General features: G+C 43.9%; 2 protein-coding genes across 2 annotated transcripts in view; one reads left to right on the forward strand and one right to left on the reverse strand.

Moving 5' to 3' along the window:
* Window positions 1–5,421: 5,421 nt before the first annotated feature.
* Window positions 5,422–9,546, reverse strand: MRPL35 (mitochondrial ribosomal protein L35). The gene is made up of 5 exons (XM_053458162.1): window positions 9,466–9,546; window positions 8,952–8,989; window positions 7,263–7,431; window positions 6,558–6,702; window positions 5,422–5,659 (listed from the first exon to the last, which is right to left on the reverse strand). Exons 1-5 carry the CDS (start codon window positions 9,522–9,524, stop codon window positions 5,471–5,473), a joined length of 600 nt encoding a protein of 199 aa, XP_053314137.1. The 5' UTR covers window positions 9,525–9,546; the 3' UTR covers window positions 5,422–5,470.
* Window positions 9,547–9,775: 229 nt separating this feature from the next.
* POLR1A (RNA polymerase I subunit A) overlaps window positions 9,776–26,588 on the forward strand; it is a 31,289-nt gene continuing 14,476 nt past the window's right edge. The window contains exons 1-21 of the mRNA XM_053458139.1: window positions 9,776–9,907; window positions 11,124–11,328; window positions 11,708–11,857; window positions 12,103–12,210; window positions 12,411–12,496; window positions 12,895–12,992; window positions 13,588–13,674; window positions 14,374–14,476; window positions 15,093–15,255; window positions 16,059–16,229; window positions 16,651–16,773; window positions 18,586–18,813; window positions 19,532–19,786; window positions 19,927–20,118; window positions 22,087–22,236; window positions 22,406–22,589; window positions 23,339–23,421; window positions 23,650–23,808; window positions 23,979–24,077; window positions 24,331–24,483; window positions 25,089–25,171. Of these exons, the coding sequence (XP_053314114.1) occupies window positions 9,831–9,907; window positions 11,124–11,328; window positions 11,708–11,857; window positions 12,103–12,210; window positions 12,411–12,496; window positions 12,895–12,992; window positions 13,588–13,674; window positions 14,374–14,476; window positions 15,093–15,255; window positions 16,059–16,229; window positions 16,651–16,773; window positions 18,586–18,813; window positions 19,532–19,786; window positions 19,927–20,118; window positions 22,087–22,236; window positions 22,406–22,589; window positions 23,339–23,421; window positions 23,650–23,808; window positions 23,979–24,077; window positions 24,331–24,483; window positions 25,089–25,171 (2,957 nt within the window). The 5' untranslated portion in view covers window positions 9,776–9,830. The remainder of the gene's footprint in view (window positions 9,908–11,123; window positions 11,329–11,707; window positions 11,858–12,102; window positions 12,211–12,410; window positions 12,497–12,894; window positions 12,993–13,587; window positions 13,675–14,373; window positions 14,477–15,092; window positions 15,256–16,058; window positions 16,230–16,650; window positions 16,774–18,585; window positions 18,814–19,531; window positions 19,787–19,926; window positions 20,119–22,086; window positions 22,237–22,405; window positions 22,590–23,338; window positions 23,422–23,649; window positions 23,809–23,978; window positions 24,078–24,330; window positions 24,484–25,088; window positions 25,172–26,588) is intronic.

The following is a 26,588-nucleotide window of genomic DNA, read 5'->3' on the forward strand; positions in this document are numbered from 1 at the left end:
TCTATTTCGAATTGACAGGGGTGGCATTTTAAGAAGCCGTCCCCGTTGATCCGAAATAGAATTGAGTCAGCTGGCCAGCGCGACTCAGTGACCTTCGTGGGCGGTGACAGCCCTGTTCAGTGAGGAGGGTGGGTGGAGCCGCATCGCACAGACGTCCGCTGCTGCCTGAAAGTTGGATCCAGGTACCCTGCAGCGCCGCGGGGGATCTGGATCCTAAACCCAATTATAGGCTGCACAACCACTTTAAGGGGGGGCGCGGCCTATAATAGTGTAATTAAGAAACGGTTGGCGCGAACCGGCAAGAACCGGTTGAATCCCACCACTCGCTGTAAATTCACATCTGAAGTACAAACACAAATTTTGACAAAGGCTGTGGGTAAAATAAGTGCATGGAAAGGGTTAAAATATCGACCCTTAACTCCTGGAGCAGGAAGACCAATGGTCTCCCAAGGTGGAGTTTTGCTGTCAGGAGTTAAAAGTCCGTAAGAGCGACTCTACCAATAGGGTTCCTCTTATGGACCTTTGAAATCCTGGTGCCAAAGCTGCTGCGTACTGTGTTAACCCTGTATTAACCCCTTCTAAAAAAAAGGAACCAAACACAGGAACCGGTCGAATATTCGTGAGAAACAAAGATTTTTTTCCCCACGAAGACCGGCATGAAGACTAACACGAAGAGTTGGCCGGCGCCCAAGTCTAATTATCAGTGTTGTATACTTATGATGTTGTGACACACATGGAACATACATATCAATTTTCTTTACAGAACACAAAGTCTCAAGACTTAAATGTTTTATATTTTTTATTCTAACTTAACTTATTATCTATAACAGTTTTATATGCTGCAACACTTTTATCACAAAGGGACATTTAGGTCACTTTTTTATTGTTTTTGGTGTTGTTTTGTTTGCAGCTGAACCACGTCCATGTTCATCTCTCACAGGCACTGATGACATCCGGTGAGCTTTCCCGAGAGGTTTTATTCTGGGAAGCTCAAGGCGGGCACGTGGCCTTGGGCAGCACTAGGGCAACATCCGGTAATCTGGAATAAATGATTAGTGGTTAGTAAATCGTATTTGTTAAAGTTTGTGTATACGCATTGTGCCTTCATAACTATCATATTAGTATTCCAAGTAGAAGGATAGCCGAAAGGCGTCTCTAAGGACCAATGGGTGGAAGGGGAGATAATATCCGGCTACAATGCCATGAAATAGTGTAATAAATAATCAATCAGCAAAGTAATGTCCGATTATTGGAATTGTAAATAGTATTATGTTACATGTAAAGAACAGCACTCACTCCGATACAGGCTTGCTCTCTTTCGCTGATGGAATCGTAGCGTCTGATACAGTCTTCCGCTATTTCACTCAAGGAATCGTCGTAGGGCATGACACAGTCTTGAGCCATTTCCATGATGGAGTCGGTGTAGCGCATGATACGCTCTTTGGCTTTTTCAATGACGTAATCGGTGAAGCGTCTGCTACAGTCTCCGTCTCTTTCACCGATGGAATCGTTGTAGCGTCTGATATAGTCTCGGGCTCTTTCAATGATGGAATCGTTGTAGCGTTTGATACAGTCTCGGGCTCTTTCATTGATGGAATCATTGTAGCGTCTGATACAATCTCGGGCTCTTTCTCTGGTGGAATCATTGTAACGTCTGATACTGTCTTGGGCTCTTTCTCTGGTGGAATCATTGTAGAGTCTGATACTGTCTTGGGCTCTTTCACTGGTGGAATTGTTGTAGCCTCTGATACGGTCTTCGGGTCTTTCTCTGGTGGAATCATTGTAGAGTCTGATACGGTCTTCAGGTCTTTCGCTGGTGGAATTGTTGTAGACCATGATGCAGTCTTGGGCTCTTTCAGTGATGGAATCCTTTTGCATCGGGACCTCAGGCCGTTGAGATGGTAATTTTGGCTCAAAGGGCAAGTCGTGTGGGCATCTGCAAATTATAGATAAAAATTTGGGTTTGTAAAAGTGCAAGATAATTGAGTGTGTATGTGAAGCTTGTAAGGGTGTTCTTGGCTATTGTCTACCGGTGAAAAGAAAGCCTATAGGAAAACCAGGGTATTACCCCAATTATAATAGTGATAATATGGCACACAGGGATGCCGAAAGAACACTAAGAAGCAGGGAAAGTTAAATAACTATAAAGTTTAGTCTTTTATGCTCCAAACTAAATTTACCTTTTGTTCTCCTCGCTTGCGCTCCCTCTGAAGACGGCTGCTCCGCTTTTATCGGGAGACACCTTGGGGGCAGAAGGCACCAGCGGACGTTCCGCACCACGTTGGATATGAGGTGGGATCAATGGGCTATAGTTATAGAAACAAATGAACATGAAAGCCAAAGAAAAATCAGGTCAAGCACTACTTTATGATCTTCATTTTAGTGAGCTGAGTGTTTTAAACAACATTGTGTCTGTTAAATAGTTAACTATATTTGATCAAAGTATTTACCTGGGGAATCGGGCACGAAGTTTCTCCCAAGGGATCGGTGTAACCAGCCTTCGTTTTATCTCTCCTTTGCCTTTTTTCCTGTTAAAGATGCAATCGTAAAGTCTCCCCGGTGTTTTTGGGTCTCGATTGCAAGTCAGGACACTAAATGAAAAAGAAAAAAAAAAGATGATTGTAAAGATGAAACCTGTTTCTGCTATGAAATCTATATATGATCTATATAATCCGAACGTTTGGGGGCAATTTGACTTCAGAGAGAGAGAGAAACTGTTACATAGCATAGAAGATTTAAAGCTCTCTTGGAGCAGAGGACACAGCGGGCATCCTGTTGGATAACAATAACTGATGTTTTTAAGGATTAAAAGCTGTACATTTTATAGAGCATGAAGGGGATCCTGTGATGATTGTTGGTGAACTCTATTAGTGACTTAAAAGCATCTCATATTTCTATGAGCTGCACAGAAAGTGAGCGATGGACCTTTACAGTGTAGGAGTCCATTGCTCTGGATCTGATGGCGTTATATAAAACAATAAATATTAATTATAGTAATAGGAGTTAAGGCTCCCTTTTCCAAATATATCGCCCCAACATGCTCCTCTCTTACCTGGCTGAAGGAAGTTGATCAGATGTTTCTTTAAGATGGTATTTTTTGTGGCGTTTAGCATATCTCCTTATGATGACACGAGGCTCATTTGGAATAAATCGCTTTATAATCCAATAAACTAAAAGAAAAAAAATGAGTAAAGCATCCTCCATTCTCACAGATTAGTAAACAACTCTCTCTCCTCTCTCGCAAAATGTGAAAGTCAGGCTGAGGTGTCTGTGTTTGCGCAGACAGACCTCTGACATCACAGAGAATTCCGGAGAGCAGTAACATTGTGACGTAATACGTGCAGGAGAAGCTAACTGCCGTATCTTTGAATATCAAGAAAAAAAAAAAGGAAACAACTAATATTCATGTACATAGAGACGGCGTGATTGGGTTCTGATTGGACAATACAAGTTGTGTTACATTTGGGTCAACAAGTAACACAGCATAACATCCATTTTTATCCATTTAATCAAAAACGCAAATAAATTGTCATCAATCATCATTTTAATATTCATAAATTAGTATTTATAAGGAATATCATTCCGTTTACATCGATGAGACAAACAATCTGAAGAAGTGGTTTTTAGGTCTGATGTTGGTGTTTGTGTTGGGTCTGCAATAAATGGATCAGATTAAAGTGTTTGACTCGTATTATTTTTCCGGTGATTATTTTCTGCTGTCTGACTTTACTCGCTTCTTAGCTTCGGTTCTGAGGCTGCCGTTGGCGCGATGCGTTTCCCCCGACTGCGATAATATTATTATGTTTTATTTATACAGCGCCAAGCGATTTCCGCAGCACTTCTTACAGTCCGTACATTCAAACAGTCTGACAGAAATAGAACCTGAAGACTGAGACTAATAAGATATTGTATTTTTCTTTGGGACAGCTCGGGTTTTCTTGTGAAATCATTCATGTGTGGAACTCGTTGTTTGGGAATATCGTTTTAAAACGTGTGGAAGATGTTTTATAAATGCATTTTTTTCACAGTTTTCCGTGCGATCTGTAAAAAGAGTTAAATACATTCAGTAACCGGTCCTCATTAACCACTCTGCATGCCTGGGGTTTCGTTTTTTAACCCCTTCCTAACCCTAGCGAACACATTTCCACTAATTACCGTCACACTAACTAAAGCCAATGCAATGTATCTAAAGCAAACGAATGAAACAATGCAGCAGCGTGACGGAATACGCAGGCGCTCTATGTAAAGATCATCACAGGAGTAACTTTTCGCTGCTCCATAGCCCCGCCTCTAACCACACCCTCTATAACATAGACCTCCCACTTCAACCACCACAATGGCGGTATGGGGACCAGTAAGAGAAGGGGAACGGAAAGCAAATGTTTTTTTTTAATTTAAATTATTTTTATTTGTTCATTTTATTATTATTATTTTTTAATAGTGTTTTTGTCACAGAGAGCGCATTGCCAAAATTGGATGTAGCCGGCCAAACCGGAGGTCCCGTGGACGCACCTAAGCCGCTACTATCTATATGCTTTGCTTCTCCCGCTTTGCTGTAGTTACCACCGTGCGGACACGCGATCTCCTGACATCACTACTGTGCAGGAACTGACCGGACCGATTCACCCGCTAAGTATCCCTTCCAAGCAGTAGCGTGCGTAAAGGGGGGGTGGTCCGCCCCGAGTGTCACTCATTAGGGGGCCCACAGCTTATTGAGGGAACTCAGCCGTAAGCAGCGGGCCCACATTAGGCAGCCGTCAGTTCTGAAGGACCATCTCAGGGTTTTTAACACTTTTCATTCATTAATTCTACCACCAATGTTTGTCAATGTCTTTGGAAGTAATGTTTCAAGAGGCTTTTTGCTAACACATTTCACTTTAACCCCTTCAGGACCGGTGTTTGTGTACTGCGTCTTCAGTTGAAGACTTTAAAGCGATCATGTGCACGGATTGAGGGGGAGTGGCTGCTACGGTTCGCTGGGGACACCCAGCAGTCAGTAGCAGCCGCCCCTCCCTATCCCAGCGTTCATAGCGACGCTGGATCGCGCATCATCGATGACGTGCCTGGTACGTCCCGGTCTGCCAGTGACCTTTGACCAGGAAGTACCAGGTACGTCCTGGTCTTGAAGGGGTTAATTATAAATTTATATGCTCCTGATCCGACATGGACCTGCCCTTTGTGAACAATTTTGGACCGGACTTTAGGGGCAACTGTGGGTATCCCCTACAGAGTCTGCTTTAGTCCCAGGGCCTCCATTCGGGGCTATGAAGCTGAGATTGGGGGCTTAAGTCCCAGTAGCCCCCTTCCGGCACACCACTGACTACAAACATCATCCATCTACAGAAACAAAGATCTGTAACATCCATCAAACAAATGTGAGATGTAAAAAGAGATAATAAATAGGACACAATACGGCCAATAACCGATTTATACACAACTTTATTACAGTTTACAAACACGTGGACCCAGCCTACACTTTGAGGTTGGTGCGGTCGTGGTACTTCTGGTAAGGATCACCGATGTACCAATTGCGCCTCTTCCAGAAGGAGGTGGTCATTTTGTCGAGCAGCTTGGACTGCGTCTTGTTACAAATAACCTCTTCTCTGAGCCGTTTCCTCCTGGCCGCTAACTTCTTCCACAACTTCTTTTTGTAGCCGGCCTATTGCAGAGACAATCACACAATAGAAATTAAACTGCACAATTAAATGATTCCTTCGGGACGGCTGCGGGTTTTATCGGGTTATAAACCCGATCCGGTTACGGAAGCGGAGTGAAGAAAAGGCATTTCAATTTCAACCAAATTCTGGTGACAGAATTCTCTAATAACTTTTATACAAATGTCCGTATTACTAACAAAAAAAAAAATAAGAAGTAGTCGAACAAATCTAGATAAAACAATTTTTAAAGCTTTGTTTCAGCCAAGTGACTTGCTTTTGTTTAAGTATTTCTAAAAAATATTACCATCTGAAGCAATGGGTGGCCAGAGGTGACCACCTGAGCTGTTGTGAAACATTTCCATGATGCTCAACAAGAACCAAGCTGGGAGTAACCCAGCACAGCATCATGGGACTTGTAGTTCCCCAACAACTAGATCGTAGTTGGGCATCTTTCCTTTACATTGAACATTTGGTCTACAAATGTGCAATCTTACAGAAACGCCATATCACACACCTACAAGGAATGTAGACCATTGTGCTAAAGAAATCAGTGTATCCTTGCCTGTACATAAAGATTTAATATATACATATATATATCTATAAACAAAAAATAAAATATATACATATATATATATATATATATATATAAAATAAATATATATATACACAGCCAATTTAATTAAATTTTAAGATGTCTGTGCTCATCAGGAGTTACGCAGCCCTGTTTTGGAAATGAAAACGGAGGAATAACCTTGCAAAGAGGCTTCTTATGATATACTGTAAGTCTCTTGAGTTAACGAAGGTTTGACCATGTTAGCACAGCAGATATTCCGCTGACGAGAGGCCAGAGATCTACCGTTATTTCTGATGGGCACACCTAGGTAAGATGTAAGAATTTACCTTTTTCCGCACCCACAGTCCACAATGTAGGCGCAGGAAGCGATCAACAACGGCTTTCACCGACTTCCTCTTCCCTGAGCGCACACTGCAGTAAGTGAGGGGCCGGGAGGGCTGACTCAGAAGGCTTGGCAGCAGCGGGCTTACTCTAAAGACATCAAGCAAAAAAACATAATAATTATGTGACGCAAACAACAAAAGTGGGGAAACTCAACATTTCAAATAATATATTCATATATCCACATCTTGTGACATCTGGAACTTCGATGCGTAAGCAGTTGGCTCTCTCCCCAATTATTCTGCCCCAGGCTCAATCGCTAAGAGCAGCAGGGTTACCAGGCACAGAACCATGAGAAATCCCTCTGAGGTCATCACTTTATCGTTAAAGCTTTATCAGGCTGCACGCCCCACATTTGTGGGTTTATTGGGCTATGCTTTGGCACAGATGATATGAATTAAATTGTATGAAGATTCTATTATTTCTCATGGTTATAATTGTAAAAGAACTGCCTTTTATATTTATAACTCAATGAAATGAATTATGTTGCCACAATCCGCTTTGCTTTCTTTCACAGTAAACAGATACGAATTGGCCAAGTAATAGTATCCGTGAAAACCCAGCCCCCCCCCCAAAAGGATATGCGGATGTAGAGAATTCTTAGCGTAAGTGACGGAAATCTGTTAAACGTGAATAAAATAAGGTCTCACCTGCTGAGGACGGATCCACCGATAGCGGGTGCTGCATTTCCAGGAACAGAAAGTCTAGTCGCTGCAGCTAGAAACGTTTGATGCGTTGATCTGGAGACCACCGAGCACAATCCAGATGCCTGTCTGACATTAACAGGAGCCGCAGGATTAAACGCCGGCCTTATGAGTGCTGGGTATACACACAAGAATGAAGAAAGCGCATGAATGACTAGTAGCCATTTTTATTTGACCATCTGAAGACGTGGCATCAATTTGCATTTAACAATAAACGAGCAAAAATAACCCTGGTCTGTCCGGATTGTTTTACAGACCCCAATTATTCTAGCGCTTGGCCACAAAACCACAGAAGTCCACTTTACAGATGATGTCGCCCAGAATATTCATTTTTATGCTAAAATCGTCAGGTATTTTTAAAACTCCTTATAATAACTTTAGACGATACGGTATAGGATCTGCTATCAGTAATGGTGATACTGTCATGCTAATACCGTATTTGCTCGATTATAAGACGAGGTTTTTTCCAGAGCAAATGCTCTGAAAAATACCCCTCGTCTTATAATCGGGGTCGTCTTCTAATCAGACCCCAAAAAAATGCTGGCGCCATGCTGCTTACCGGTCGCGAGCAGCGTCTCTTCTGTTAGAAGCAGGGCAGGAAGCTTGCAGCGTCCTCACAGAACTCTATCTCCCCCCTCCCTCCTCTGAGGGCGGGGCCAGAGAAGTTGCTACAGCCGGTCCCCTGCAGAAGTCTGCGAGTGGGAGATCTGCAGTTCAGGTGAGGGGGTGGGGGAGGGTTTTTGAGTATGTGTGAAGTGTGTGTGATTAAGGGAATGAATGAGTATTTAAATGTTTGTGAATGAGTGTGAGTGTGTGTGTGATAGCATGGATGTGTAAGGGGGGTGGGGGTTGTAGCATGGCATATGGAGGCTGTAATCCCACTGCTATCATCCCCAGGTTCCAGCATGTACTGGCTGCCTTGGCTTGATAGGAGTGTGATTGCTGTTAGCAGTTTGATATATATATATATATCAAACTGCTAACAGCAATCACACTCCTATCAAGCCAAGGCAGCCAGTACATGCTGGGTTAAAAGGCATATCATGGGGCTGAGTGGCATATAGGGGGTTAAAATGCATTTCTGGACCTCCAGAAATGCATTTTAACCCCCTATATGCCACTCAGCCCCATGATATGCCTATATACCTCCAGAAATGCTTTATACCCCCCTATATGCCACTCAGCCCCATGATATGCCTTTTAACCCCCTATATGCCAGAGTGGCATACAGGGGTATAAGGCATATCATGGGGCAGAGTGGCAAATAGGGGGGTATAAAGCATTTCTGGGGGCAGAGTGGCATAACTGGGGGGGGCAGGTTGGCAAATAAAAGGAAATTTAAAAAATATATTTTTCTCAATCATAGCTTTTATTAAACATGAAAATATATTTACATGAATTAATATTTACTGGTAAAACTTTTTCCCTATAGGGTAGTCTTATATTCAGGCTTTTTGTTTTTTTCCTAAATTAATATTTTGATTTTGGGGGGTCGTCTTATAATCGGGGTCGTCTTATAATCGAGCAAATACGGTATACCCAGTGCCATACAGCTCTTGGCAGTATATAAATATAAACATAAAAGATCATTTTCCCCACACGTTATTGTGTTTTCACCCCGTTTCTCGTACATACCTGGTGCATCTCCTCGATAAAATAACCCCGGCAAATGCCTGATAGAAGAAGAAAAAAAATCCATAAATATATTAAATATATCATCATCAATTTTTATCATCGCAGACGGGGGGGGGGGTGGTCTCAATCCAAAGGCCAAAAGGACACAGATCTGAAATCTTGGCACATTAAAGGAAACCTAAGTACTGATCATATAAATCAGAGACAGATGGCAGGTATGTGACATGCATAAAGTTACCAGACCTGTAAGTGATAATGAAAACTCAGACTGTGGGATTATAATTAAGGACATAAATTAACCGTTAAGCGATGCATTTGCAGAAAGCAATTATTTGGAGCGTCATCTAACTTTATATATACTCTGACACATAGTAGAGGGCAGAGGGGAGAATGCAGGCCCTCCTGACCTTGCACTCATTTCACGAACACTAAATAACTCCCATTACTCGCTGCCGACTATCCCACCGTATCCTTATATCTATCCCTTCTCCCCGCCATCCTCCCTTCCCAGTACCTGAGGAATGCCCAGGGCCGACCTCTCATAGCGCCCGGCAGCATACTGGGCAGCGCCATGACAGGCAACAGCGCTGGACCACGGACTGAACCACCTCAAGGGGGGTGTCGCTCTTATTGTAACCCAACTGCTCGCATTCACGCACTCTCCGTTTGTATATTAAATATGGCAAATTGTACTAGCTTTCATATACTCCGTGTATAAACCATACATCAAATCCCAGGGCATTGGGAGCTCGGTCGTGTTACAACTACACCCCCCCCCGAATCCAGACGTGCGGTGGTTTATTCCACTTCCGGGTTCTCCACGTGTGTATTGCTGCTGCATGGAGACGGTGTGAGGATTGTGTACCGATCGCCGGGGCCATGCTTATCTCCCGGGACATCCCCTGGAGGCGTCTCAACGGCATATCCTTCGGGATATATTCGGCCAAGGAAATCAGGTAACCCCGGGGGTTTATGGTTAGGGCTGGCCTGGGGATAAAGGGCCCTGCCCCAGGGGGCTATACAGTATATCGGTGTATATATACATAGTTACCTATGGAACGTTCTATACTATATGTGTATATTTACTATAAAGCACAGCATGGCCGTCGGCCAGTCAGATAATGAATCTATACTTTTTACTCTGTTACTGTTCACAATTCATAATACTCTTCAAGAGTATGGAGTTCAACTCTCATCACTCTTATGTTGATGTCAGATGGAGTTCAGCCACAGCTGCCTAACCACAGTTTATCTGCTGTCTTCAGTACATCCCAAATATGTCTTTTTCTCCCTGACCTTATGCTTTATGACTAGGTCAGCAAATCCTGTATATATATATAGCACACCATGCCAGCTGTGTTCTTTGTACTGGTTCTGTGTACCGAAAGTAGGAGTGTTTTGCTTTTTGCCATTTTGATTTGATAGCAGTCCCGGAATAAAGGGTTAAACATGGTTCAGCCCCCTTTCCATACATTAGTTATGATTATTGCATGTAGTTATGCTGTGGGGTGTTTAGTGAAGGCTAACGCAGGGTCAGAAGCTTAGCTGTAATGTAAGGAAGTTTTGTTTTACCGCGAGGGTGGTGGAAAACTGGAACAGTCTCCCAGCGGTGGCGGTAAACACAGTAAGGGAATTTGGCGTATGGCGCCTGAATCTAAGACAAGTCCAAGGTGCTGCCCAACTTCTTGTGAGACAAGGATGCTGTAACGCTAACAGAATGCGGCCTTAGAAGCATCATTTTTAGTACTATAGGGAAGAAATAAAAACTATTTTGTGTTTAATAATATTTTGCCGGGAACGCTTACTCGTCGGCTGGCATAAAAGCGAGGTGCCGGTACGTTGTTGCCATAGAAACAGAAAAAAGCTTCAGAAATGACAGATCTGCGATGCTTCGTATACTTAGACGAAAACAGGAGTTACGTTCGAGCCGATGGCATGTTAGCCTCGCTGCCTGCGCATGCTGACGCCTGCTAAAACGTAGCATTTCTGCATGTTATAAGTCTGATGGATTTCAGGACCGAGTCAGACCTATTCGGTCCTGATTAAGTATTGTAATTAAACCCAGGGCTTGTAGAGTTAAAGCACCTACACCGATATTGTAGAAGGTCTGACCGCTTGTCGCTTGCGGTTAATTGTCGTCTCTATTGCTGATTCGGTTCCTTGCTCTTTTAGGAAGCTGAGTGTCAAAGTGATTACCAACCCAAGCTACCTGGACAATGTGGGGAACCCGATGGTCAATGGTCTGTACGATCTGGCTCTGGGGCCCTCGGATAACAAGGAGGTGTGCGCTACCTGTGCTCAGGACTTCAACAACTGCCCCGGTCATCTGGGCCATATAGACCTCCCGCTCACGGTCTACAATCCTCTGTTCTTTGATGTACGTACGGTGGGCTCGTGGTGATAAACCGTTCTGCTCCTTTTAATCAATGAGACTTAAATCAGACTAGAGAACATTGCCGGATGTAAAGTTCTTCTATACCCTTTCCCCTGTGTTGGGTTTTCTGCCTTGATGTGTTTCTATTCCATATTACATTTCCACTGGCTCTTTGTTTCTCTAAACATAAATACATTCTATTAACGATCCCTGGATCCTATAGCGAGATACACCGTACAGAGGTGGTGAATGGTAGGTGGACACCATAGAGTTATAGCTAGGAGCTCTCTGGGTGAAGCGCTGTTTCTCCTGGTCGCCGCAGTGGTACTGCCGGCCGACGTTTTCTCCTTGCCCGTTAATATTGTGTTTGTTCCTTGTGCAGAAACTCTATTTACTGGTCCGAGGCTCCTGCTTTCACTGCCACTTGTTGACGTGTCCCCGCTCAGCGATTCACTTGCTGCTCAACCAGTTGAAGATCCTGGAGCGAGGAGTTCTCCATGAGGTTTATGAACTGGAAGCCGTGCTGAGCAGGGTGAGTATCGCTTCTCAGATCATCACCCGTTACCGGGGAGCTCATACTCGTTTTATTTCCATGAATCAACCTGCGCTGGGTCCCTACCCTCTTCCTCCTTAAGAAGCTCCTGGTGTAGTTGACTCTTTTGACGTTGCTACCACCTATTGGCACTATAGCCTACTAGACAGGCTAATGTAGCGGTCATAGATGGTGTGTTGGTTATGTATTGGGTTGACCCTTTTAATATATTTCTCCGCTTACAGTACCTGGAAGGGAATTCCTCAGCAACAGGCAATGAGATTCAAGAAGAACTAGAAAGCTACACCAGACAGGTGCTGAAAAACCACAAGAAAAAGTCAGAGAACTTGACGGTAATTATTCCGGAGACTTCATCACTTCGAGGTTAACGCCGAGCTGTGAGAACCTCTTACGGATGCAGGCGTTCAGTAAACTTGGCTTGCGCAGCCTAGAAATGTATAAAAAATTTAATTTTCATTATTTTAAGGCCATTATGTTAAAAAAAGTAATGTCTATTCATCTCGTCTCCGCCTTTTGTTGTTTCTTTGATTAGGTGAAAAATATCTGTAACACTAGAAACCAGCTGATTGGAGAGTTTTGGAAAGCTCATATGGGTTCAAAGAAATGTCCAAGCTGCAGGTGAGATGCTGGAGCGTTTTATGGTAGAATTTGCATATCCAGTGGAACCGAACCTTAACCATGAGTAGAGCGTTTATCGTCCTTATCAAACACATTTATCGTTAACCGCGGAGGAGCTTTACCTGTGCTGGCCGGCAAAACTGTTTCTTCTCCAGGCAGAGGAGTGATGGTTGGACACCTTCCGATACGCCAATACGGCCCTCCTTATTTCCATTATTATTTTTGTGTTATTATTATTGTTTCCTATCATAATACACGCAGCCCCCCTTACCCCCGCAGACTTCATTAGGCTCTATGTTAGTAATTGGTGCTGAGGGTTTTTATTAACAAGACATACATGTAGAAGATCTGTAGAGATTTAGGGTACAATCATTTTGGATTTTTTTTTTTTACCTTAGCGCTCCAAGATCTGTAGTGAGAAAAGAACACAACAGCAAGTTAACCATAATAATGTCCTCTAAACCGAACAAACCATCTGAAGAAGAGACTGAAGAGAGTAAGTATTTCAAGTTTTTCAGCATTGTGTAATAGAGCTCTCTCGCACCCTCTCTCGCCCCCTCTCTCGCCCAATACAGCGAGGGAATTGCAGACGTGCAAACGTCTCCTTAATCTAAGACAAGGCCAGGGACGGATTACGGTCTGAGTCTTTACATAAATAGGTTTCTAATTTACTTTAGGCCAAGGGCGTCCAACCTGCGGCCCTCCAGCTGCTGCAGGACTACATCTCCCATGCTCCTCAGCCAGCCCCTTAGCTGAAAGAGCGTGCTTTAGGCTGTCCTCTCTTAGGCCAGTCATTGGTTATCAGTCTTGCAAAACCCACATAACCTGCAAAATAAATCCACAAGGAATAGAAAGACTTTTAAGGCTTAAGAGCCGTGTGGGGTTTAATCTCTAAACTGCGCGTCTTCATCTGCAGAACCCATTGACTTAGCGGATGCGTTATGAACGCTCGGCCTCTGTGACTTTCTCCTCTAGGACGGGTGAAGTTGGTTTTTGTATAGCATAGTTAAATAGATTTTATTCAGAGGTGGAGTTTTTCAAGTCCATGCTTTTAAGGTTAAAACAATGACTTTGGCTTCTTTTTCTTGCAGAGTTGAGCGGCTCGGAGATGCTGAAACGCGGCTATTTGACTCCGACCAGTACAAAGGAACATATCGATGCCCTGTGGGAAAATGAAGGTCTGTCTTCTAATCTATTGTATTTTATTTTAAATATAAAATGCCAACATTCTGTACCAACGTTGAGTGAGACGATTATCTTTTATATTGCCCGACTTGGGTCCCATTCTTTTTTGTGCCCGGTAAGTGTATGGCGGGACCGACCGATAGGGATGAGCGTGGCCCAAACCTTCACGTCTCACTCAGGCCCAGTATGCTGATTGAGTGTGAGCGCAGGGATATGGCATCGGGGGAGGGGCTGACACTGGACGAGCCTTTCCTGAAAAGAGAAGCGGGTGTATGTGTGTAGTGCTATAGCAACGCTTCAATCCCTGTTTTTACAATAATCCGCCAGATTCAGAGCAAAATAACTACAGAATAATCCTCATCCGATGATATCCAATAACAAAAAGAGCAATCTATCTATAATCTATGAAACAACTATCATTTTTTAACTATATATATATATAAATTAGTGTGATTGTACTCAACCAAAAATGTATTCCCGACCCTGTATAATATCTCAACGTGGTCGTTAGCATTCCGACACGAGTATGATACTGGATTATATATATATATATATATATATATATATATATATATATATATATATAGTGAGCTGTGAATTGATGCCGGAGCTGCGCTGTGTTAGAAGCTTACGATTTTAACCGGGGCTCTTCGTTGGCCGCCTGCAAAATAGGACTTTATCTTCTGTCGCAGGATTTTTCCTTAAGTACCTGTTTTCTGGAATGGAGTACAGCAAGAAATCTACGTTTGCTTCGGACATATTTTTTCTAGAGCTTCTTGTGGTTCCTCCTGCAAGGTAAGGGAAGTGTTAAGTTTATATATTTTCCTAAGGACGCTGCTTTGTGCTTTGGTGAGACCCCAATTGTACCGTAATTAAGTAAAAATGGAACTTAACTCTAAATCTAACTTGTTGCCGAAATCTGGTGTCTGTAGATGAGTGTTTAATAATCCTTCTACTACCCCCTTAGTTTTGGAAGTGGAAGGGTTTTCCATCACCTTTATCCACCATAACTTGGTATTTCTCCTGCTGAAACACCACACTGAGATGGCACTTTATGGCAATGCTAATAAAGTCCAGTTCATCCAATGAAGTTCTTTCCACCACGGACTTTCATTAGATCACAAGGCCGTGTGATGGGGAGTCTCTGTGGAGTTGGGCATACTGTTAATAAATATACGTATGTCGGAAACATTGTATTAGTTGGAACCTACCATTGAAAAAACAAAGTAACACTTAATATTAAAAATTAAGTGAAACTAATTAAAAAAAGCGGGAAAGTGGGACTGTGAATGCTCTTTTTTGCTCTTATAGGCCTGAATTTCCAAATTGGTTTGCTTTCTACAACTGTTCTGGTTTAATTTGTTAAAGTAACAGCGTAGGATTGCATTGACTCTCTCTCTTGTTTATCCAGGTTCCGTCCCGTCAATCGCCTGGGGGACCAGATGTTCACCAACGGACAGACGGTTAATTTGCAGGCGGTCCTCAAAGATATCTCGCTGATACAGAAGCTTCTGGCTGTGATGGCTCAGGATCAAGTGGCGGCCCCGGAGCTCACAGAGAATGCCCCCAGCATGGTAAGGAGCCCCCGCCAGTATGTACATGTATGGGATTTAAGGCTACCCTGGACGTTATAAAAGATTTTAGTCCTTGTATTGATATCCTAGCATTAGGCAGAGTATATAGTAACATTAGGGCAATATAAGATTAAAATTGTAGGGCGTAACCTGAAATAGGCTCATTTACTTCTAATTAGGCATTCTAGTTCCCTGGTACCAGATACCTCCTGGGCTTTTAATTGTTTCCTTGGAAGAATTCTATGAGTATACTGGCGGTATCCTTTCTGAACACTAGGGGGCAGTATAACATTTTACTCGCCAGGCAGCTTTATTGGTTAAAGGGACTTTACTTCATTACACCGTATGAAGAGCTGCAGGATGGGCTTGGCTGGCCCCTTCTAATGTATAATTGGCAAGACTTATTTAAAGTCTCCTTACGCATTGAGTTATGCATTCTACAGGGCCTGCTAAACTCTTCACGGTCGATAAACATACCGGTTTTGGCCCCTCATTAAATGTCTGGGCCGTCAGGTGATCCACCGGACAATATAGGTAACAAATGAAGGCAAGTTCCGGGAAACGTCTAAACGTGGAACCTGATGGGATCTTTACATGAAACCCCGTCTGCTTCCCGTTTTTTTTGTGTGATTTGTACCGGACATGGCCGGGCCCCGGTACAAAGGCATCATACTAGCAGGGGCCACGGGCACTTCTGTGAATAAAGACACGAGAATGAATTGTAGGCCACTTGATAAGATCTAACTCTGTAAAGCCTTTTATTGCGAGAAATAGTTTAAGGTATCCGCTCTCTTTACCCGCAGGACGACGCAGAGACCGAACACATCGACCGCTCTTTCCTGACCATGTTGCCGGGGCAGTCCCTCACTGATAAGCTGTACAATTCCTGGGTTCGGCTCCAGAGTCACGTAAACATTGTCTTCGACAGCGACATGGACAAGCTGATGACGGAGAAGTACCCGGGCATCCGACAGGTTAGTGGTTTCACCTCCTCGGCGCGGTCTGTCGCTGTATGCCGCCTCTTCTTCCAAATGGGTTGGCAGAGAGTCCGTAAAAGTAAAGCACGAGGACGGTGTAAAAACATCAAGCTTGTGAAAATGTCGTAATAAAACTAGAGGCTTAGAGGTTATGTGAGAAAGTTCTAATCACTGGGGGAGGGTCGATAAGTGGATCGGTAAAAAGATTCTGGTGTAAAAGTGGTCTTATTGGCTAGAAAATGTAATTGGTTGCTATGGTGATAAGACATTGCACCCGAATCACCGTAGACTTTTGGATTGTAGATTGTTACCCGTGTACAGTGATACAAAAGCAATTGAGTCCACGATCCAATGGTCCTGAAATGACAGCAACTTACATTATGGGAAATAATAAGTCCGGGGTGTTGTTTTTATGCAGATCTTGGAGAAAAAGGAAGGTTTATTTCGGAAGCACATGATGGGCAAGCGTGTGGACTATGCAGCTCGATCGGTCATCTGCCCTGACATGTACATCAATACCAATGAGATTGGCATCCCTATGGTGAGTGTGGACTGCTGATAGCCTGATTAGCGTTATAATTAATGACTTTCCAAGTGTTTGGGGGTTTTTTTTGTTTTTTTTTTATACAGCCCTTATCACTCTTAACCCCTTTGCGGTCCTATGTCAGAATATATCAGACAAAATATTTTACGGGTTGTGGACGGATTTACTAGTTGGCCGCTAGGTGTCGCTATTATAGAAAAGATATTTTATGGCTTGTGGTTCACTGTTGGATTTCCTGGCGACCACTAGATGTCGCTGTTATAAGGAAGAATGAGCCATGTTATTAGTACAGAGTGATTCTGAATGTGATTTTACTGATGACGATGATAAAAAAAAAAAAAAATTGCTTCGTAGTTATAAGAAAACAGCGGAGGGCTGGCAGCCTAAGGCCTGGGGGGCAAGTCTAGTCAAGTGGCCCATTGCGCCACCAAAGCAGCTGCGAGCGACATTGATAGCAGTCACTCCACCGGCGCCTCATGAAATTAAAGCGGCCGGCGTGCACGCACCGCATGCCTCAGCTTTTTATCCCACCCCTTTTAAGACGTGGGACGAAGAGCTGAGGAATGGCCATTGGGTCTGACTGCTGCATGATGCAGGGGCATACCTAGGGTATTTGGCACCTGTGGCAGATCCTGTATGTGGCACCCCCCCCACACACACACACACTTTAAAACTGCCTAGTTTCTATGGTTAGGCAAACATTGACAGGGGTACAGCATAACTGTTATCATTATATACTGAGGCACACATTGACGGTGGTACAGCATAACTGCTATCATTATATACTTAGGGATTACGCTGTACCACCGTCAATGTGTGCCTATACTTTGAGCCAGACACTGACAATACTGCAGTACAACCCCTATCACTATATACTAAGCCAAACATTGATGTGGTGTAGGCCTAACACTTCAGTGACTGGCTTAATATATAGTAGGGATGCACCGAAATGAAAATTCTGGACCGAAACTGAAAATTCAGCATTCATTTGTCCAAATCCGAAGAAAAAAACAAAACGTTTAAAATACTTTATTAAAAGTAACACACCAAAATTAGACAAAAAAAAAAAATCAACAATATTAACATATAGATATACATTGATAACAGCAATCACACTCCTATCATGCCTAGACAGCCTCCCTATGCCATGCTATCCCCCCACACTTTCATGCAATCTGAAACCCTCATTCACAAACATTCATCATAAACTACAGCATAACACCCATCACTCACACACTTACTAATATTTTCCTCCCTTTCCTCTGGCACTGTCCTTTTTCCTCCTCCTCTTCTTCTTCCTTTTCTGTGTCCTGTCCTTGTGGTGCGCGGAAGACTGTGGGCGTGGCTTCAGTGTTGTGCGCCGGGATTTGACATCAAGTCCCGACGCACAGCCACAGTTGCCGCGCACATTGTTTTTGGAGGCCAGGCACGGCGGCCAGTCCCGGTGGCAGCCGCTTAGTTTTTAACTTTGCGGCTGCCATGAATGTTCGTCTGCCGGCTGCCCGGCCAGCCCGCCGGCCCGGATTCAGCAATTGCCCCCCTGCCCCCCAGCCCAGCCCGCCACTGTAAGAAAATGTAACCGTTTTGCATAAAAAATTGTTTTTGTCTAAAAATTTAATTGTGCCTGCTTAGGGCACTTATTGAAAATGTATTGGACCGTAAAGGGTTAATTATGATGTATATGTCAAAAGGCGAAGAAGTTTCGCTGATGTAACTATACATTATGCAGGGTCAGCCAAGCTCACTGCTGTTCATAATGTATAGTGACGTCAGGAAGCTGAAACGCGACCGTCTTCTATTCCCACGAAGGTATTTGCCACCAAGCTGACTTATCCCCAGCCGGTCACTCCCTGGAACGTGCAGGAGTTACGACAAGCCGTGATCAACGGGCCCAATGCCCACCCGGGTGCCTCCATGGTGATCAACGAGGACGGATCTCGTACCGTGCTGAGCGCCTCTAACCATACGCAGAGAGAGGCCGTCGCCAAACAGCTCCTCACCCCTTCCACGGGGGCGCAGAAGATGGCAGCCAAAATTGTGAGTCTTCTTTCCGCCAGTAACTTATTGGAATCGTGTGTGTGTGTGTGTGTGTGTGTGTGTGTGTGTGTGTGTCTATATATATATACATACATACATACATACATACATACATACATACATACACATTACTGTTTTCATTAAAAGAGGCCGTTTCTTTGCTTGGGATACATGAGAATTCTCTCCACAGGCAGCAGATTCTCTGGAATCGGCATTTATGGCATCTCTGATCTTTAACGGATTTCTAGCTGGCTCCTTGTGTCCTAAACATAGAGAAATACTTTCCATATCCCACTCGGTGCCGTTATAACCATAACACCTACGGTGCTGACTCTCGGTGGAGGAGGTAGAATACAACGTTTATCTGAACTCATTCTCTCTTCTCTTTTAATCTGCGAATTCAGTGGAATGTGGGGCAAAACCTTCCACCACCCACAACACCCTTTTGCCCTTTCTCCTTGTATGGCTGGCAGAACCGGTCCGTTTATATCTGAGGACGGGGAGGAATAATTACAAAAACCTCTTCTAAAGCCCTGACCTAGTCCGTAGAATGTGCTGTTTCCGAGGCATGGTTAACTAAATTGCTACTATGTGTCCTGCCATTCCTGTCCGCGAAGGTTTTCAGGGTGGTCACGGCGTTGGTTTCCAGCTCCGCGCCATGAGAGTGTTTTGGATCGAAGGGTAGTTCTCTTTACGCGTGTTCTCCGCGTGTCCGCAGGTCTGTCGTCACGTGAAGAACGGGGACGTGCTGCTCCTTAACCGCCAGCCGACCCTGCATCGGCCGTCCATCCAAGCTCACAAGGCCCGGATCCTGCCAGGGGAGAAGGTCCTGCGGCTGCACTACGCCAACTGCAAGGCCTACAACGCGGACTTCGACGGAGACGAAATGAACGCTCACTTCCCCCAGAGCGAGCTGAGCCGCGCCGAGGCGTACACCATAGCGTGTACCGACGAGCAGTATCTGGTTCCTAAGGTACGCGGCCCCCTTTATTTAGCCGTCGGACCTGGTGATAGCGCAGTGCTCCGGCCAGCTCCTGAGAATATCATACTAAATCCAGGACAGATGGCAAGTGTGTCTTCTCAGCTGTGTATTTTTTGCCTCTCGGCTCGTAGGATGGGACCCCGTTGGCCGGTCTGATCCAGGACCACATGATCTCTGGAGCCAGCATGACCATCCGCGGCTGCTTCTTCACCCGGGAGCAGTATATGGAGCTGGTGTACAGGGGCCTGACGGACAAGAGAGGCAGAGTAATCACCCTGCCGCCGGCCATCCTCAAACCGCGTGCGCTATGGACGGGAAAACAGGTATCGTGCATAAAAACACCCTGTCAATCATAAACGGGAAGACAAGGCTGGGAGGGTAGTCAGTAGGTGTAACAACTTCCCAGCAGAAGCGGTAGAGGCTGTTTGAACATACATGGGATAGGCATACGGGTCCTGAATCTAAGGGAAGACCCAACAACTGATTAGTTACATCTCCGAGTAACTAATGCCGCGTTGGGGTGACGCGTTGTGCGCCTATTGTGAAGAACAAGTGATATTATTATTATAGCGGGTAGGGCTGCAACTAACGATTATTTTAATAATCGATTAGTTGGCCGATTATTTTTTCGATTAATCGATTAATCGGATAAAAAAAATGAATGTAAATTTTTCATTTATTTAAAATAATTTACTAAACAAATGATGTTAAATACAAACAGCGGAATAAAAAAACTTTGTTAATACATTTCTTGTCTTTATTTCCCAACCAGCCCCCCAATATATGCACATTTGAGCCCAGGCTTGCCACGCTGCCTCCCAGACATGCCACGCTGCCCCCCCACATATGCCACGCTGCCTCCCACATATGCCACTCCACGCTGCCTCCCACATCTGCCACTCCACGCTGCCTCCCACATGCCACTGTGCCTGATACGCCTTATACCCCCTGAAACACCACTCCATCCTCCCCAGACATGCCACCCTGCCCTCCCCACATATGCCACGCCATGCTGCCTCCCACATCTGCCACTCCACAATGCCTCCCACATATGCCACGCTGCCTCCCACATCTGCCACTCCACGCTGCCTCCCACATCTGCCACTCCACGCTGCCTCCCACATCTGCCACTGTGCCTGATACGCCTTATATCCCCTGATACCCCACTCCATCCTCCCCAGACATGCCACCCTGCCTCCCAGACATGCCACTTCTCTACCCCCAGATATGCCACTCTACCCCTAGATATGCCTTATACACCCTGATACACCACTCCGTCCTCCCCAGACATGCCACACTGCCCTCCCCACATATGCCTTATATACTGTATATGCCTTATACCCCCAGATATGTCACTTCACTGCCCCCAGGATTTAGATTCCCCTAAATTAACCATAAACTCCCCATTAACCATAACTGCCCCTAAATTAACCCTTAACACCCCCTTAACCACAGCATCCCCTAAATTAACCCTAAAGACCCCATCAACCACAGCATCCCCTAAATTAACCCTAAACACACCATTAACCACAACTGCCTCAAATTAACCCCAAACACCCCATTAACCACAGCTGCTTCTAAATTAACCCTAAACACCCTATTAACATAACTGCCCCTAAATTAACCCTAAACACCCAATTAACCATAACTGCCCCTAAATTAACCCTAAACACCCCACTAACCATAACTGCCCCTAAATTAACCCCCACCTCCCCTAACTTTCAGTAGCCCAAATATATATATATATATAGATATATATATAGATATATATATATAGATATATATATATATATATATATATATATATATATATATATATATATATATATTACATACATATATACACATATATACACACATACACATTATATATATATATATATATGTACATATACTTACAGTTAGATGAGTGTCACAGCCATGTGGTTCTGGCCTGGAGAAGGAAGGGGCGGGGCCAGTTGTCACAGTGATTACAGGGAGGGGGAGTAAGTAGGAGCTGCTGCTGTGAGACGGTGAGTCAGACTAAACGGATTATATAATGAGGGGGATTTTTCAGAGCGTTTGCTCTGAAAAAACCCTCATTTTATAATCGATAATAATCGATTCAACTAATCGATAATGAAATTCGTTGCCAACGAATTTCATTATCGATTATTATCGATTTTATCGATTAGTTGTTGCAGCCCTAATAGCGGGGTTGTCGGACTCGGCGGTCTCATGTGTCGTCATCCTCTCGGGATCTTGGCCGGCAGACAGTTTGGTAGAACGCATGTCCCGCCTTCGTGTTGCAGGTGGTTTCTACGTTGCTGATCAACGTAATTCCGGAACAGCACATCCCGCTAAACTTAACCGGGAAGGCGAAGATTGGTGGGAAAGCCTGGGTGAAGGAGCCCCCGCGAGCAACGCCCGGCTTCTCGCCCGATTCCATGTGCGAGTCCCAGGTAATATCGTCCATGTGCGCATATATACAATACACATATTATATAATACCGCGCTATAGCCTGCTTTACCCAATGTCAATTCTTGCTTTGTTTTCAGTTTAGCCCCATTTTATTATTTTTTTTCCATCCCATTTTTATTTTTATCTTGGTTAAACGTCTCGCCCGTCAGGTTATCATCCGTAACGGAGAGCTGCTTTGTGGCGTCCTGGACAAAGCCCACTACGGAAGCTCTCCTTTCGGCCTGGTTCACTGCTGCTACGAGCTCTATGGCGGGGAGACCAGCGGGAAGCTGCTGACCTGCCTGGCCCGACTGTTCACGGCTTACCTCCAGCTTTATCGGGGCTTTACTATGGGTGAGGAAACGTCCGTCCGCCCCGCGGGTCTCTGAACTATAATGTGATTTTTACGGGGCGCTCGTGTAGTTAGAAAAGGAGGCGTTCCATGACGGAATAAGGAGATTTCTTAGTAGCATGAGTTATGTGTATCTAATAATTCCATTATTTGTTAAATTGATACTTGTTAACTGGTTTTAATTTATTGTGCTTATTCTTTTATATATGCATTTTATATATTGACTATAACATGTACTTTACTACTGTACATGTACTATACACCGATCAGCCGTAACAGTTAGGGTGCCCATGCTGACCCCTGTCTGCTGCCGAAAGTGCCTACAATGGGCACGTGAGCATAAAAACTGGACCACGGAGCGATGGAAGAAGGTGGCTGGTCTGATGAATCACGTTTTTCTTTGACATCACATGGACAGCCGGGTGCGTCGCTTACCTGGAGGACACGCGGCACCGGGACGCGTCCATGGAGGCCGCGTTCCTTACAGAACTTAAAGGGTCTGCTGCTAACTTCTCGGTGCAGATACCGCAGCGCACCTTCACAGGTCTAGTGGAGTCCATGCCTCGATGCGTCAGGGCTGTTTTGGCATCAAAAGTGGGACCTACGCAATATTAGGCTGTTGGTCATAATGTTATGGCTGATTGGTGTGTGTGTGTGTGTGTGTGTGTGTGTATATATATATATATATATATATAATATGTGTGCTTGTTTGAACCTATATACGAATGCAGATATATATATTGACTTGCAGGAGTGGAGGACATTCTCGTTCGGCCCTACGCTAACATCAAGAGACACAGGATTGTGGAAGAGTCGGCACACTGCGGTGGACGGGTAAGTTCTAGAACTAGTAGGATTCCTCTTCTCGCTGTTCCTCAACCCACGTCGGGATACAATAATATGGTAACTCCAGACAAACGCTGCATCCGGCATGAAGTGCTGATCCTTTTCTACATACATATAACTTATTTTTTAAAGCTATGCCATGCAGATGCAAAGCATTTCTATATGTACGCTCCCGTCGTTTCATTTCTGTGTTCTCCCGCGCTGTTGTATCTGTAGGCTGTCCGAGCCGCCTTTAACCTGTCCCTGAATGCCACCGACGAGGAAGCCCAAGGGAAATGGCAGGATGCCCATCTCAGCAAAGACCAAAGGGACTTCAACATGGTGGACCTGAAGTTCAAGGAAGAAGTCAACCAATTCAGCAATGAGATTAATAAGGTGAGTGTCATGATCATTTGTTGGATCATCGTAGACAATGGTGGGCTTTCCATGTGAAGATGAGTCCATGTCCTCGATGAGTCCATGTCCCCGATGAGTTCTCCTAAACTTTGCTCTATGATGTAACGTAACCATCCGAGGTGACTCTTCTCATGCTTTGTATCTTTTAGGTGTGCATGCCTCTTGGTCTTCACCGGCATTTCCCAGAAAACAACCTCCAGCTCATGGTTCAGTCCGGAGCCAAGGGATCGACTGTCAATACGATGCAGGTGCGCCCATGCACGTAATAAAATAATTCCGGGTGTTAAGAAATCTCTGGCACTTCATCAGCGTTGTACAGAAGATGGTGGAATTTATAAGATGGCAATAAAATCGTACCTATGAGCTTTCATATCACTCATGGGAGTTGGGCAACCTCCACCGGGAGAGGTCTCTTATACCCCCCCCCACACACGGATAAGTTGTGAAAAGCCCTAATTCCCCGCTAACGTCTGTTCCCGTTTCTGCGCGTTTTCCCTGCAGATCTCCTGCTTGCTGGGTCAGATTGAGCTGGAAGGCCGTCGCCCGCCTCTGATGCCCTCCGGAAAATCATTGCCCTGTTTCCAGCCTTATGACTTTATGCCTCGGTCCGGGGGATTTGTGACGGGCCGTTTTCTCACCGGTATCAAACCTTCTGTAGGTTATTTAATTTTTTTTTCTATCAGCGATCATCGCTTTTATTTTCTTTAAAGAAGCGGGAATATATTTTACGGCTGATTACTACGCGCCATTTACGTTCGCTTTACCGTGTAGCAGTCAAGGGGTAAAACAAAGCAATGCCGAAGTCTCGTTAAGGGTCTGGTCGCTATAAAAGGTCGCTGTTGTTTGTTCCTCATGTATTTCATACCTCCTGTAATGTATTACCCCCTATTTTTTGAGTATGATTTATTCTATTTTTTTTCCATTTAAGTTTCACAGCATTTTTTTTATTTATTTATTTTTTGGCAATTTCTGTTGAGTTGGTGGCCAAAGTTTTATTTCATCCTATTTCTTGTTAGTTTTTATTTATACTTATTAGTGCTTTCTACTCTCTAATATGTAACATCGTATGACCAGACGGGGGTGGGTGTGTTAATCATTTGTTGAAAAGCTCAGATAGACCTGCGTATTTTTTATATTTTATTATTATTTATGGCGCCAACAATTTATTCAGCACTTCTTTTGGTCCATGCATTCAGAGAAACCGCCATTTTCTTCTGATGGTGCTGTCCCTGAAATAAATATATCTTTTGTTTTTGTAGGAATTCTTCTTTCACTGCATGGCTGGGAGGGAAGGTCTGGTAGATACAGCCGTGAAGACCAGTCGTTCCGGGTACCTCCAGCGGTAGGCATCGTTCTCTTCTTCTTCTTCGCAGCGTCTTGAATGAGACTCGACGTTCTCCACCATAGTGGGACTTTTTGTTAGATTACTTTTTTAATTATATATTACATTAAGTTTATAAGGTACGTTTGCCTTTTGATGTGGGCTTCAAGGGTCCCCACCTGTCCTGTCACCGTAGAAAATCTTGTGTTGACTCAACAGGGCAAAGTGAGATCCGTCTACACCTCTAATGACCGCAATACAGGGGTCGACAAATGTGGTTATGATCTAGGAGCCAGCTTTATTTTCCTTTCCCCAATCATGTTTTTATTTTCATATGTGACCCCCTTGTCTGCAAGGATGTTTATTGGGGGGGATACAGCATAAAACGCACCCTTCACCCCTTCATGACGCCATAAAGACTCGGGCTTGTATGTTTCCTCATTATTCCTCTTTTTGGTTTGTAGTGTGCCTGCCAAAGATTACATTCTTCCGGGGGGTTTATATTAAAATGTATGTGTGTGTGTGTGTGTGTATATATATATATATATATATATATATATATATATATATATATATATATATATATATATATATATATATATATATATATATATATATATATATATATATATATATATATATATATATATATATATATATATATAAGCACCAAAATATAAAACATTGAAAAGTATTTGGCGCTCCTCCTCCCTCCATTTTTTTTTTTCATCATTTGGGTCAGAGATATCTTTCTCAGGTCTTTGTAGAAGAGACTTCTGTGGAAGCCGTTAGAAGGTTCGCTGCTTTTCAAGGAGCCGCCGCTAAAGTGTTTTTATTTTCTTAATGTAGCACATGACGCTTTTCATCAGAAACCTAATAACGATAAGACCGGAAGCGAATTCACACTGAAACCAAACTTTTCTTCTAATATTTACCAACACACCTGAGCAAAACAATGAATGAAGCTCCAGCGCTTTTATCTGCTATGTTTGTGGATGACTGCTTATCTATTATAGATTCGGGAATTTACCCGTAACGTCATACGCTTATGTACACGCATGCTAACACTATGCACTAATCCACACGCTAACACTGTAAGCTGATATACACAATACAGTTAAATACACAACACCATACTTATATAATATACACACTGACACACATCTGGCACTACAATACAGTACACCTATTCACTCTAGTACTATACATTTACACACACGGACAATATGCTATCCACGCTGACACCAGCACTATACTTATCCACTCTGACACTACAGCGCACACTGACTATACACTCCTTCTCCCTCCTCTTACCTCATGGAGACCTACTGCAGCGCCTCCTATCTTCCAGCCAGCCGTTGGCTAGTTTCCAACATGGCGGACCTGTGCTTTTTCTTTAGCTGGCCGTGATCGATCAAAACTACATTTCAAATAGATT

This window comes from Spea bombifrons, chromosome 1, assembly GCF_027358695.1.
Source record: "Spea bombifrons isolate aSpeBom1 chromosome 1, aSpeBom1.2.pri, whole genome shotgun sequence".
Taxonomy (NCBI): Eukaryota; Metazoa; Chordata; class Amphibia; order Anura; family Pelobatidae; genus Spea; species Spea bombifrons.

What these genes read in the sequence shown, in the direction of transcription:
- MRPL35 (XM_053458162.1), bottom strand. Translation starts at nt 9,524, where the DNA reads ATGGCGCTGCCCAGTATGCTGCCGGGCGCTATGAGAGGTCGGCCCTGG. An exon ending in GGTGGATCCGTCCTCAGCAG is followed by an intron (nt 6,703 to 7,262) that starts GTGAGACCTTAT and finishes TGATGTCTTTAG; the next exon opens with AGTAAGCCCGCTGCTGCCAA. An exon ending in GACTGTGGGTGCGGAAAAAG is followed by an intron (nt 5,660 to 6,557) that starts GTAAATTCTTAC and finishes TCTCTGCAATAG; the next exon opens with GCCGGCTACAAAAAGAAGTT.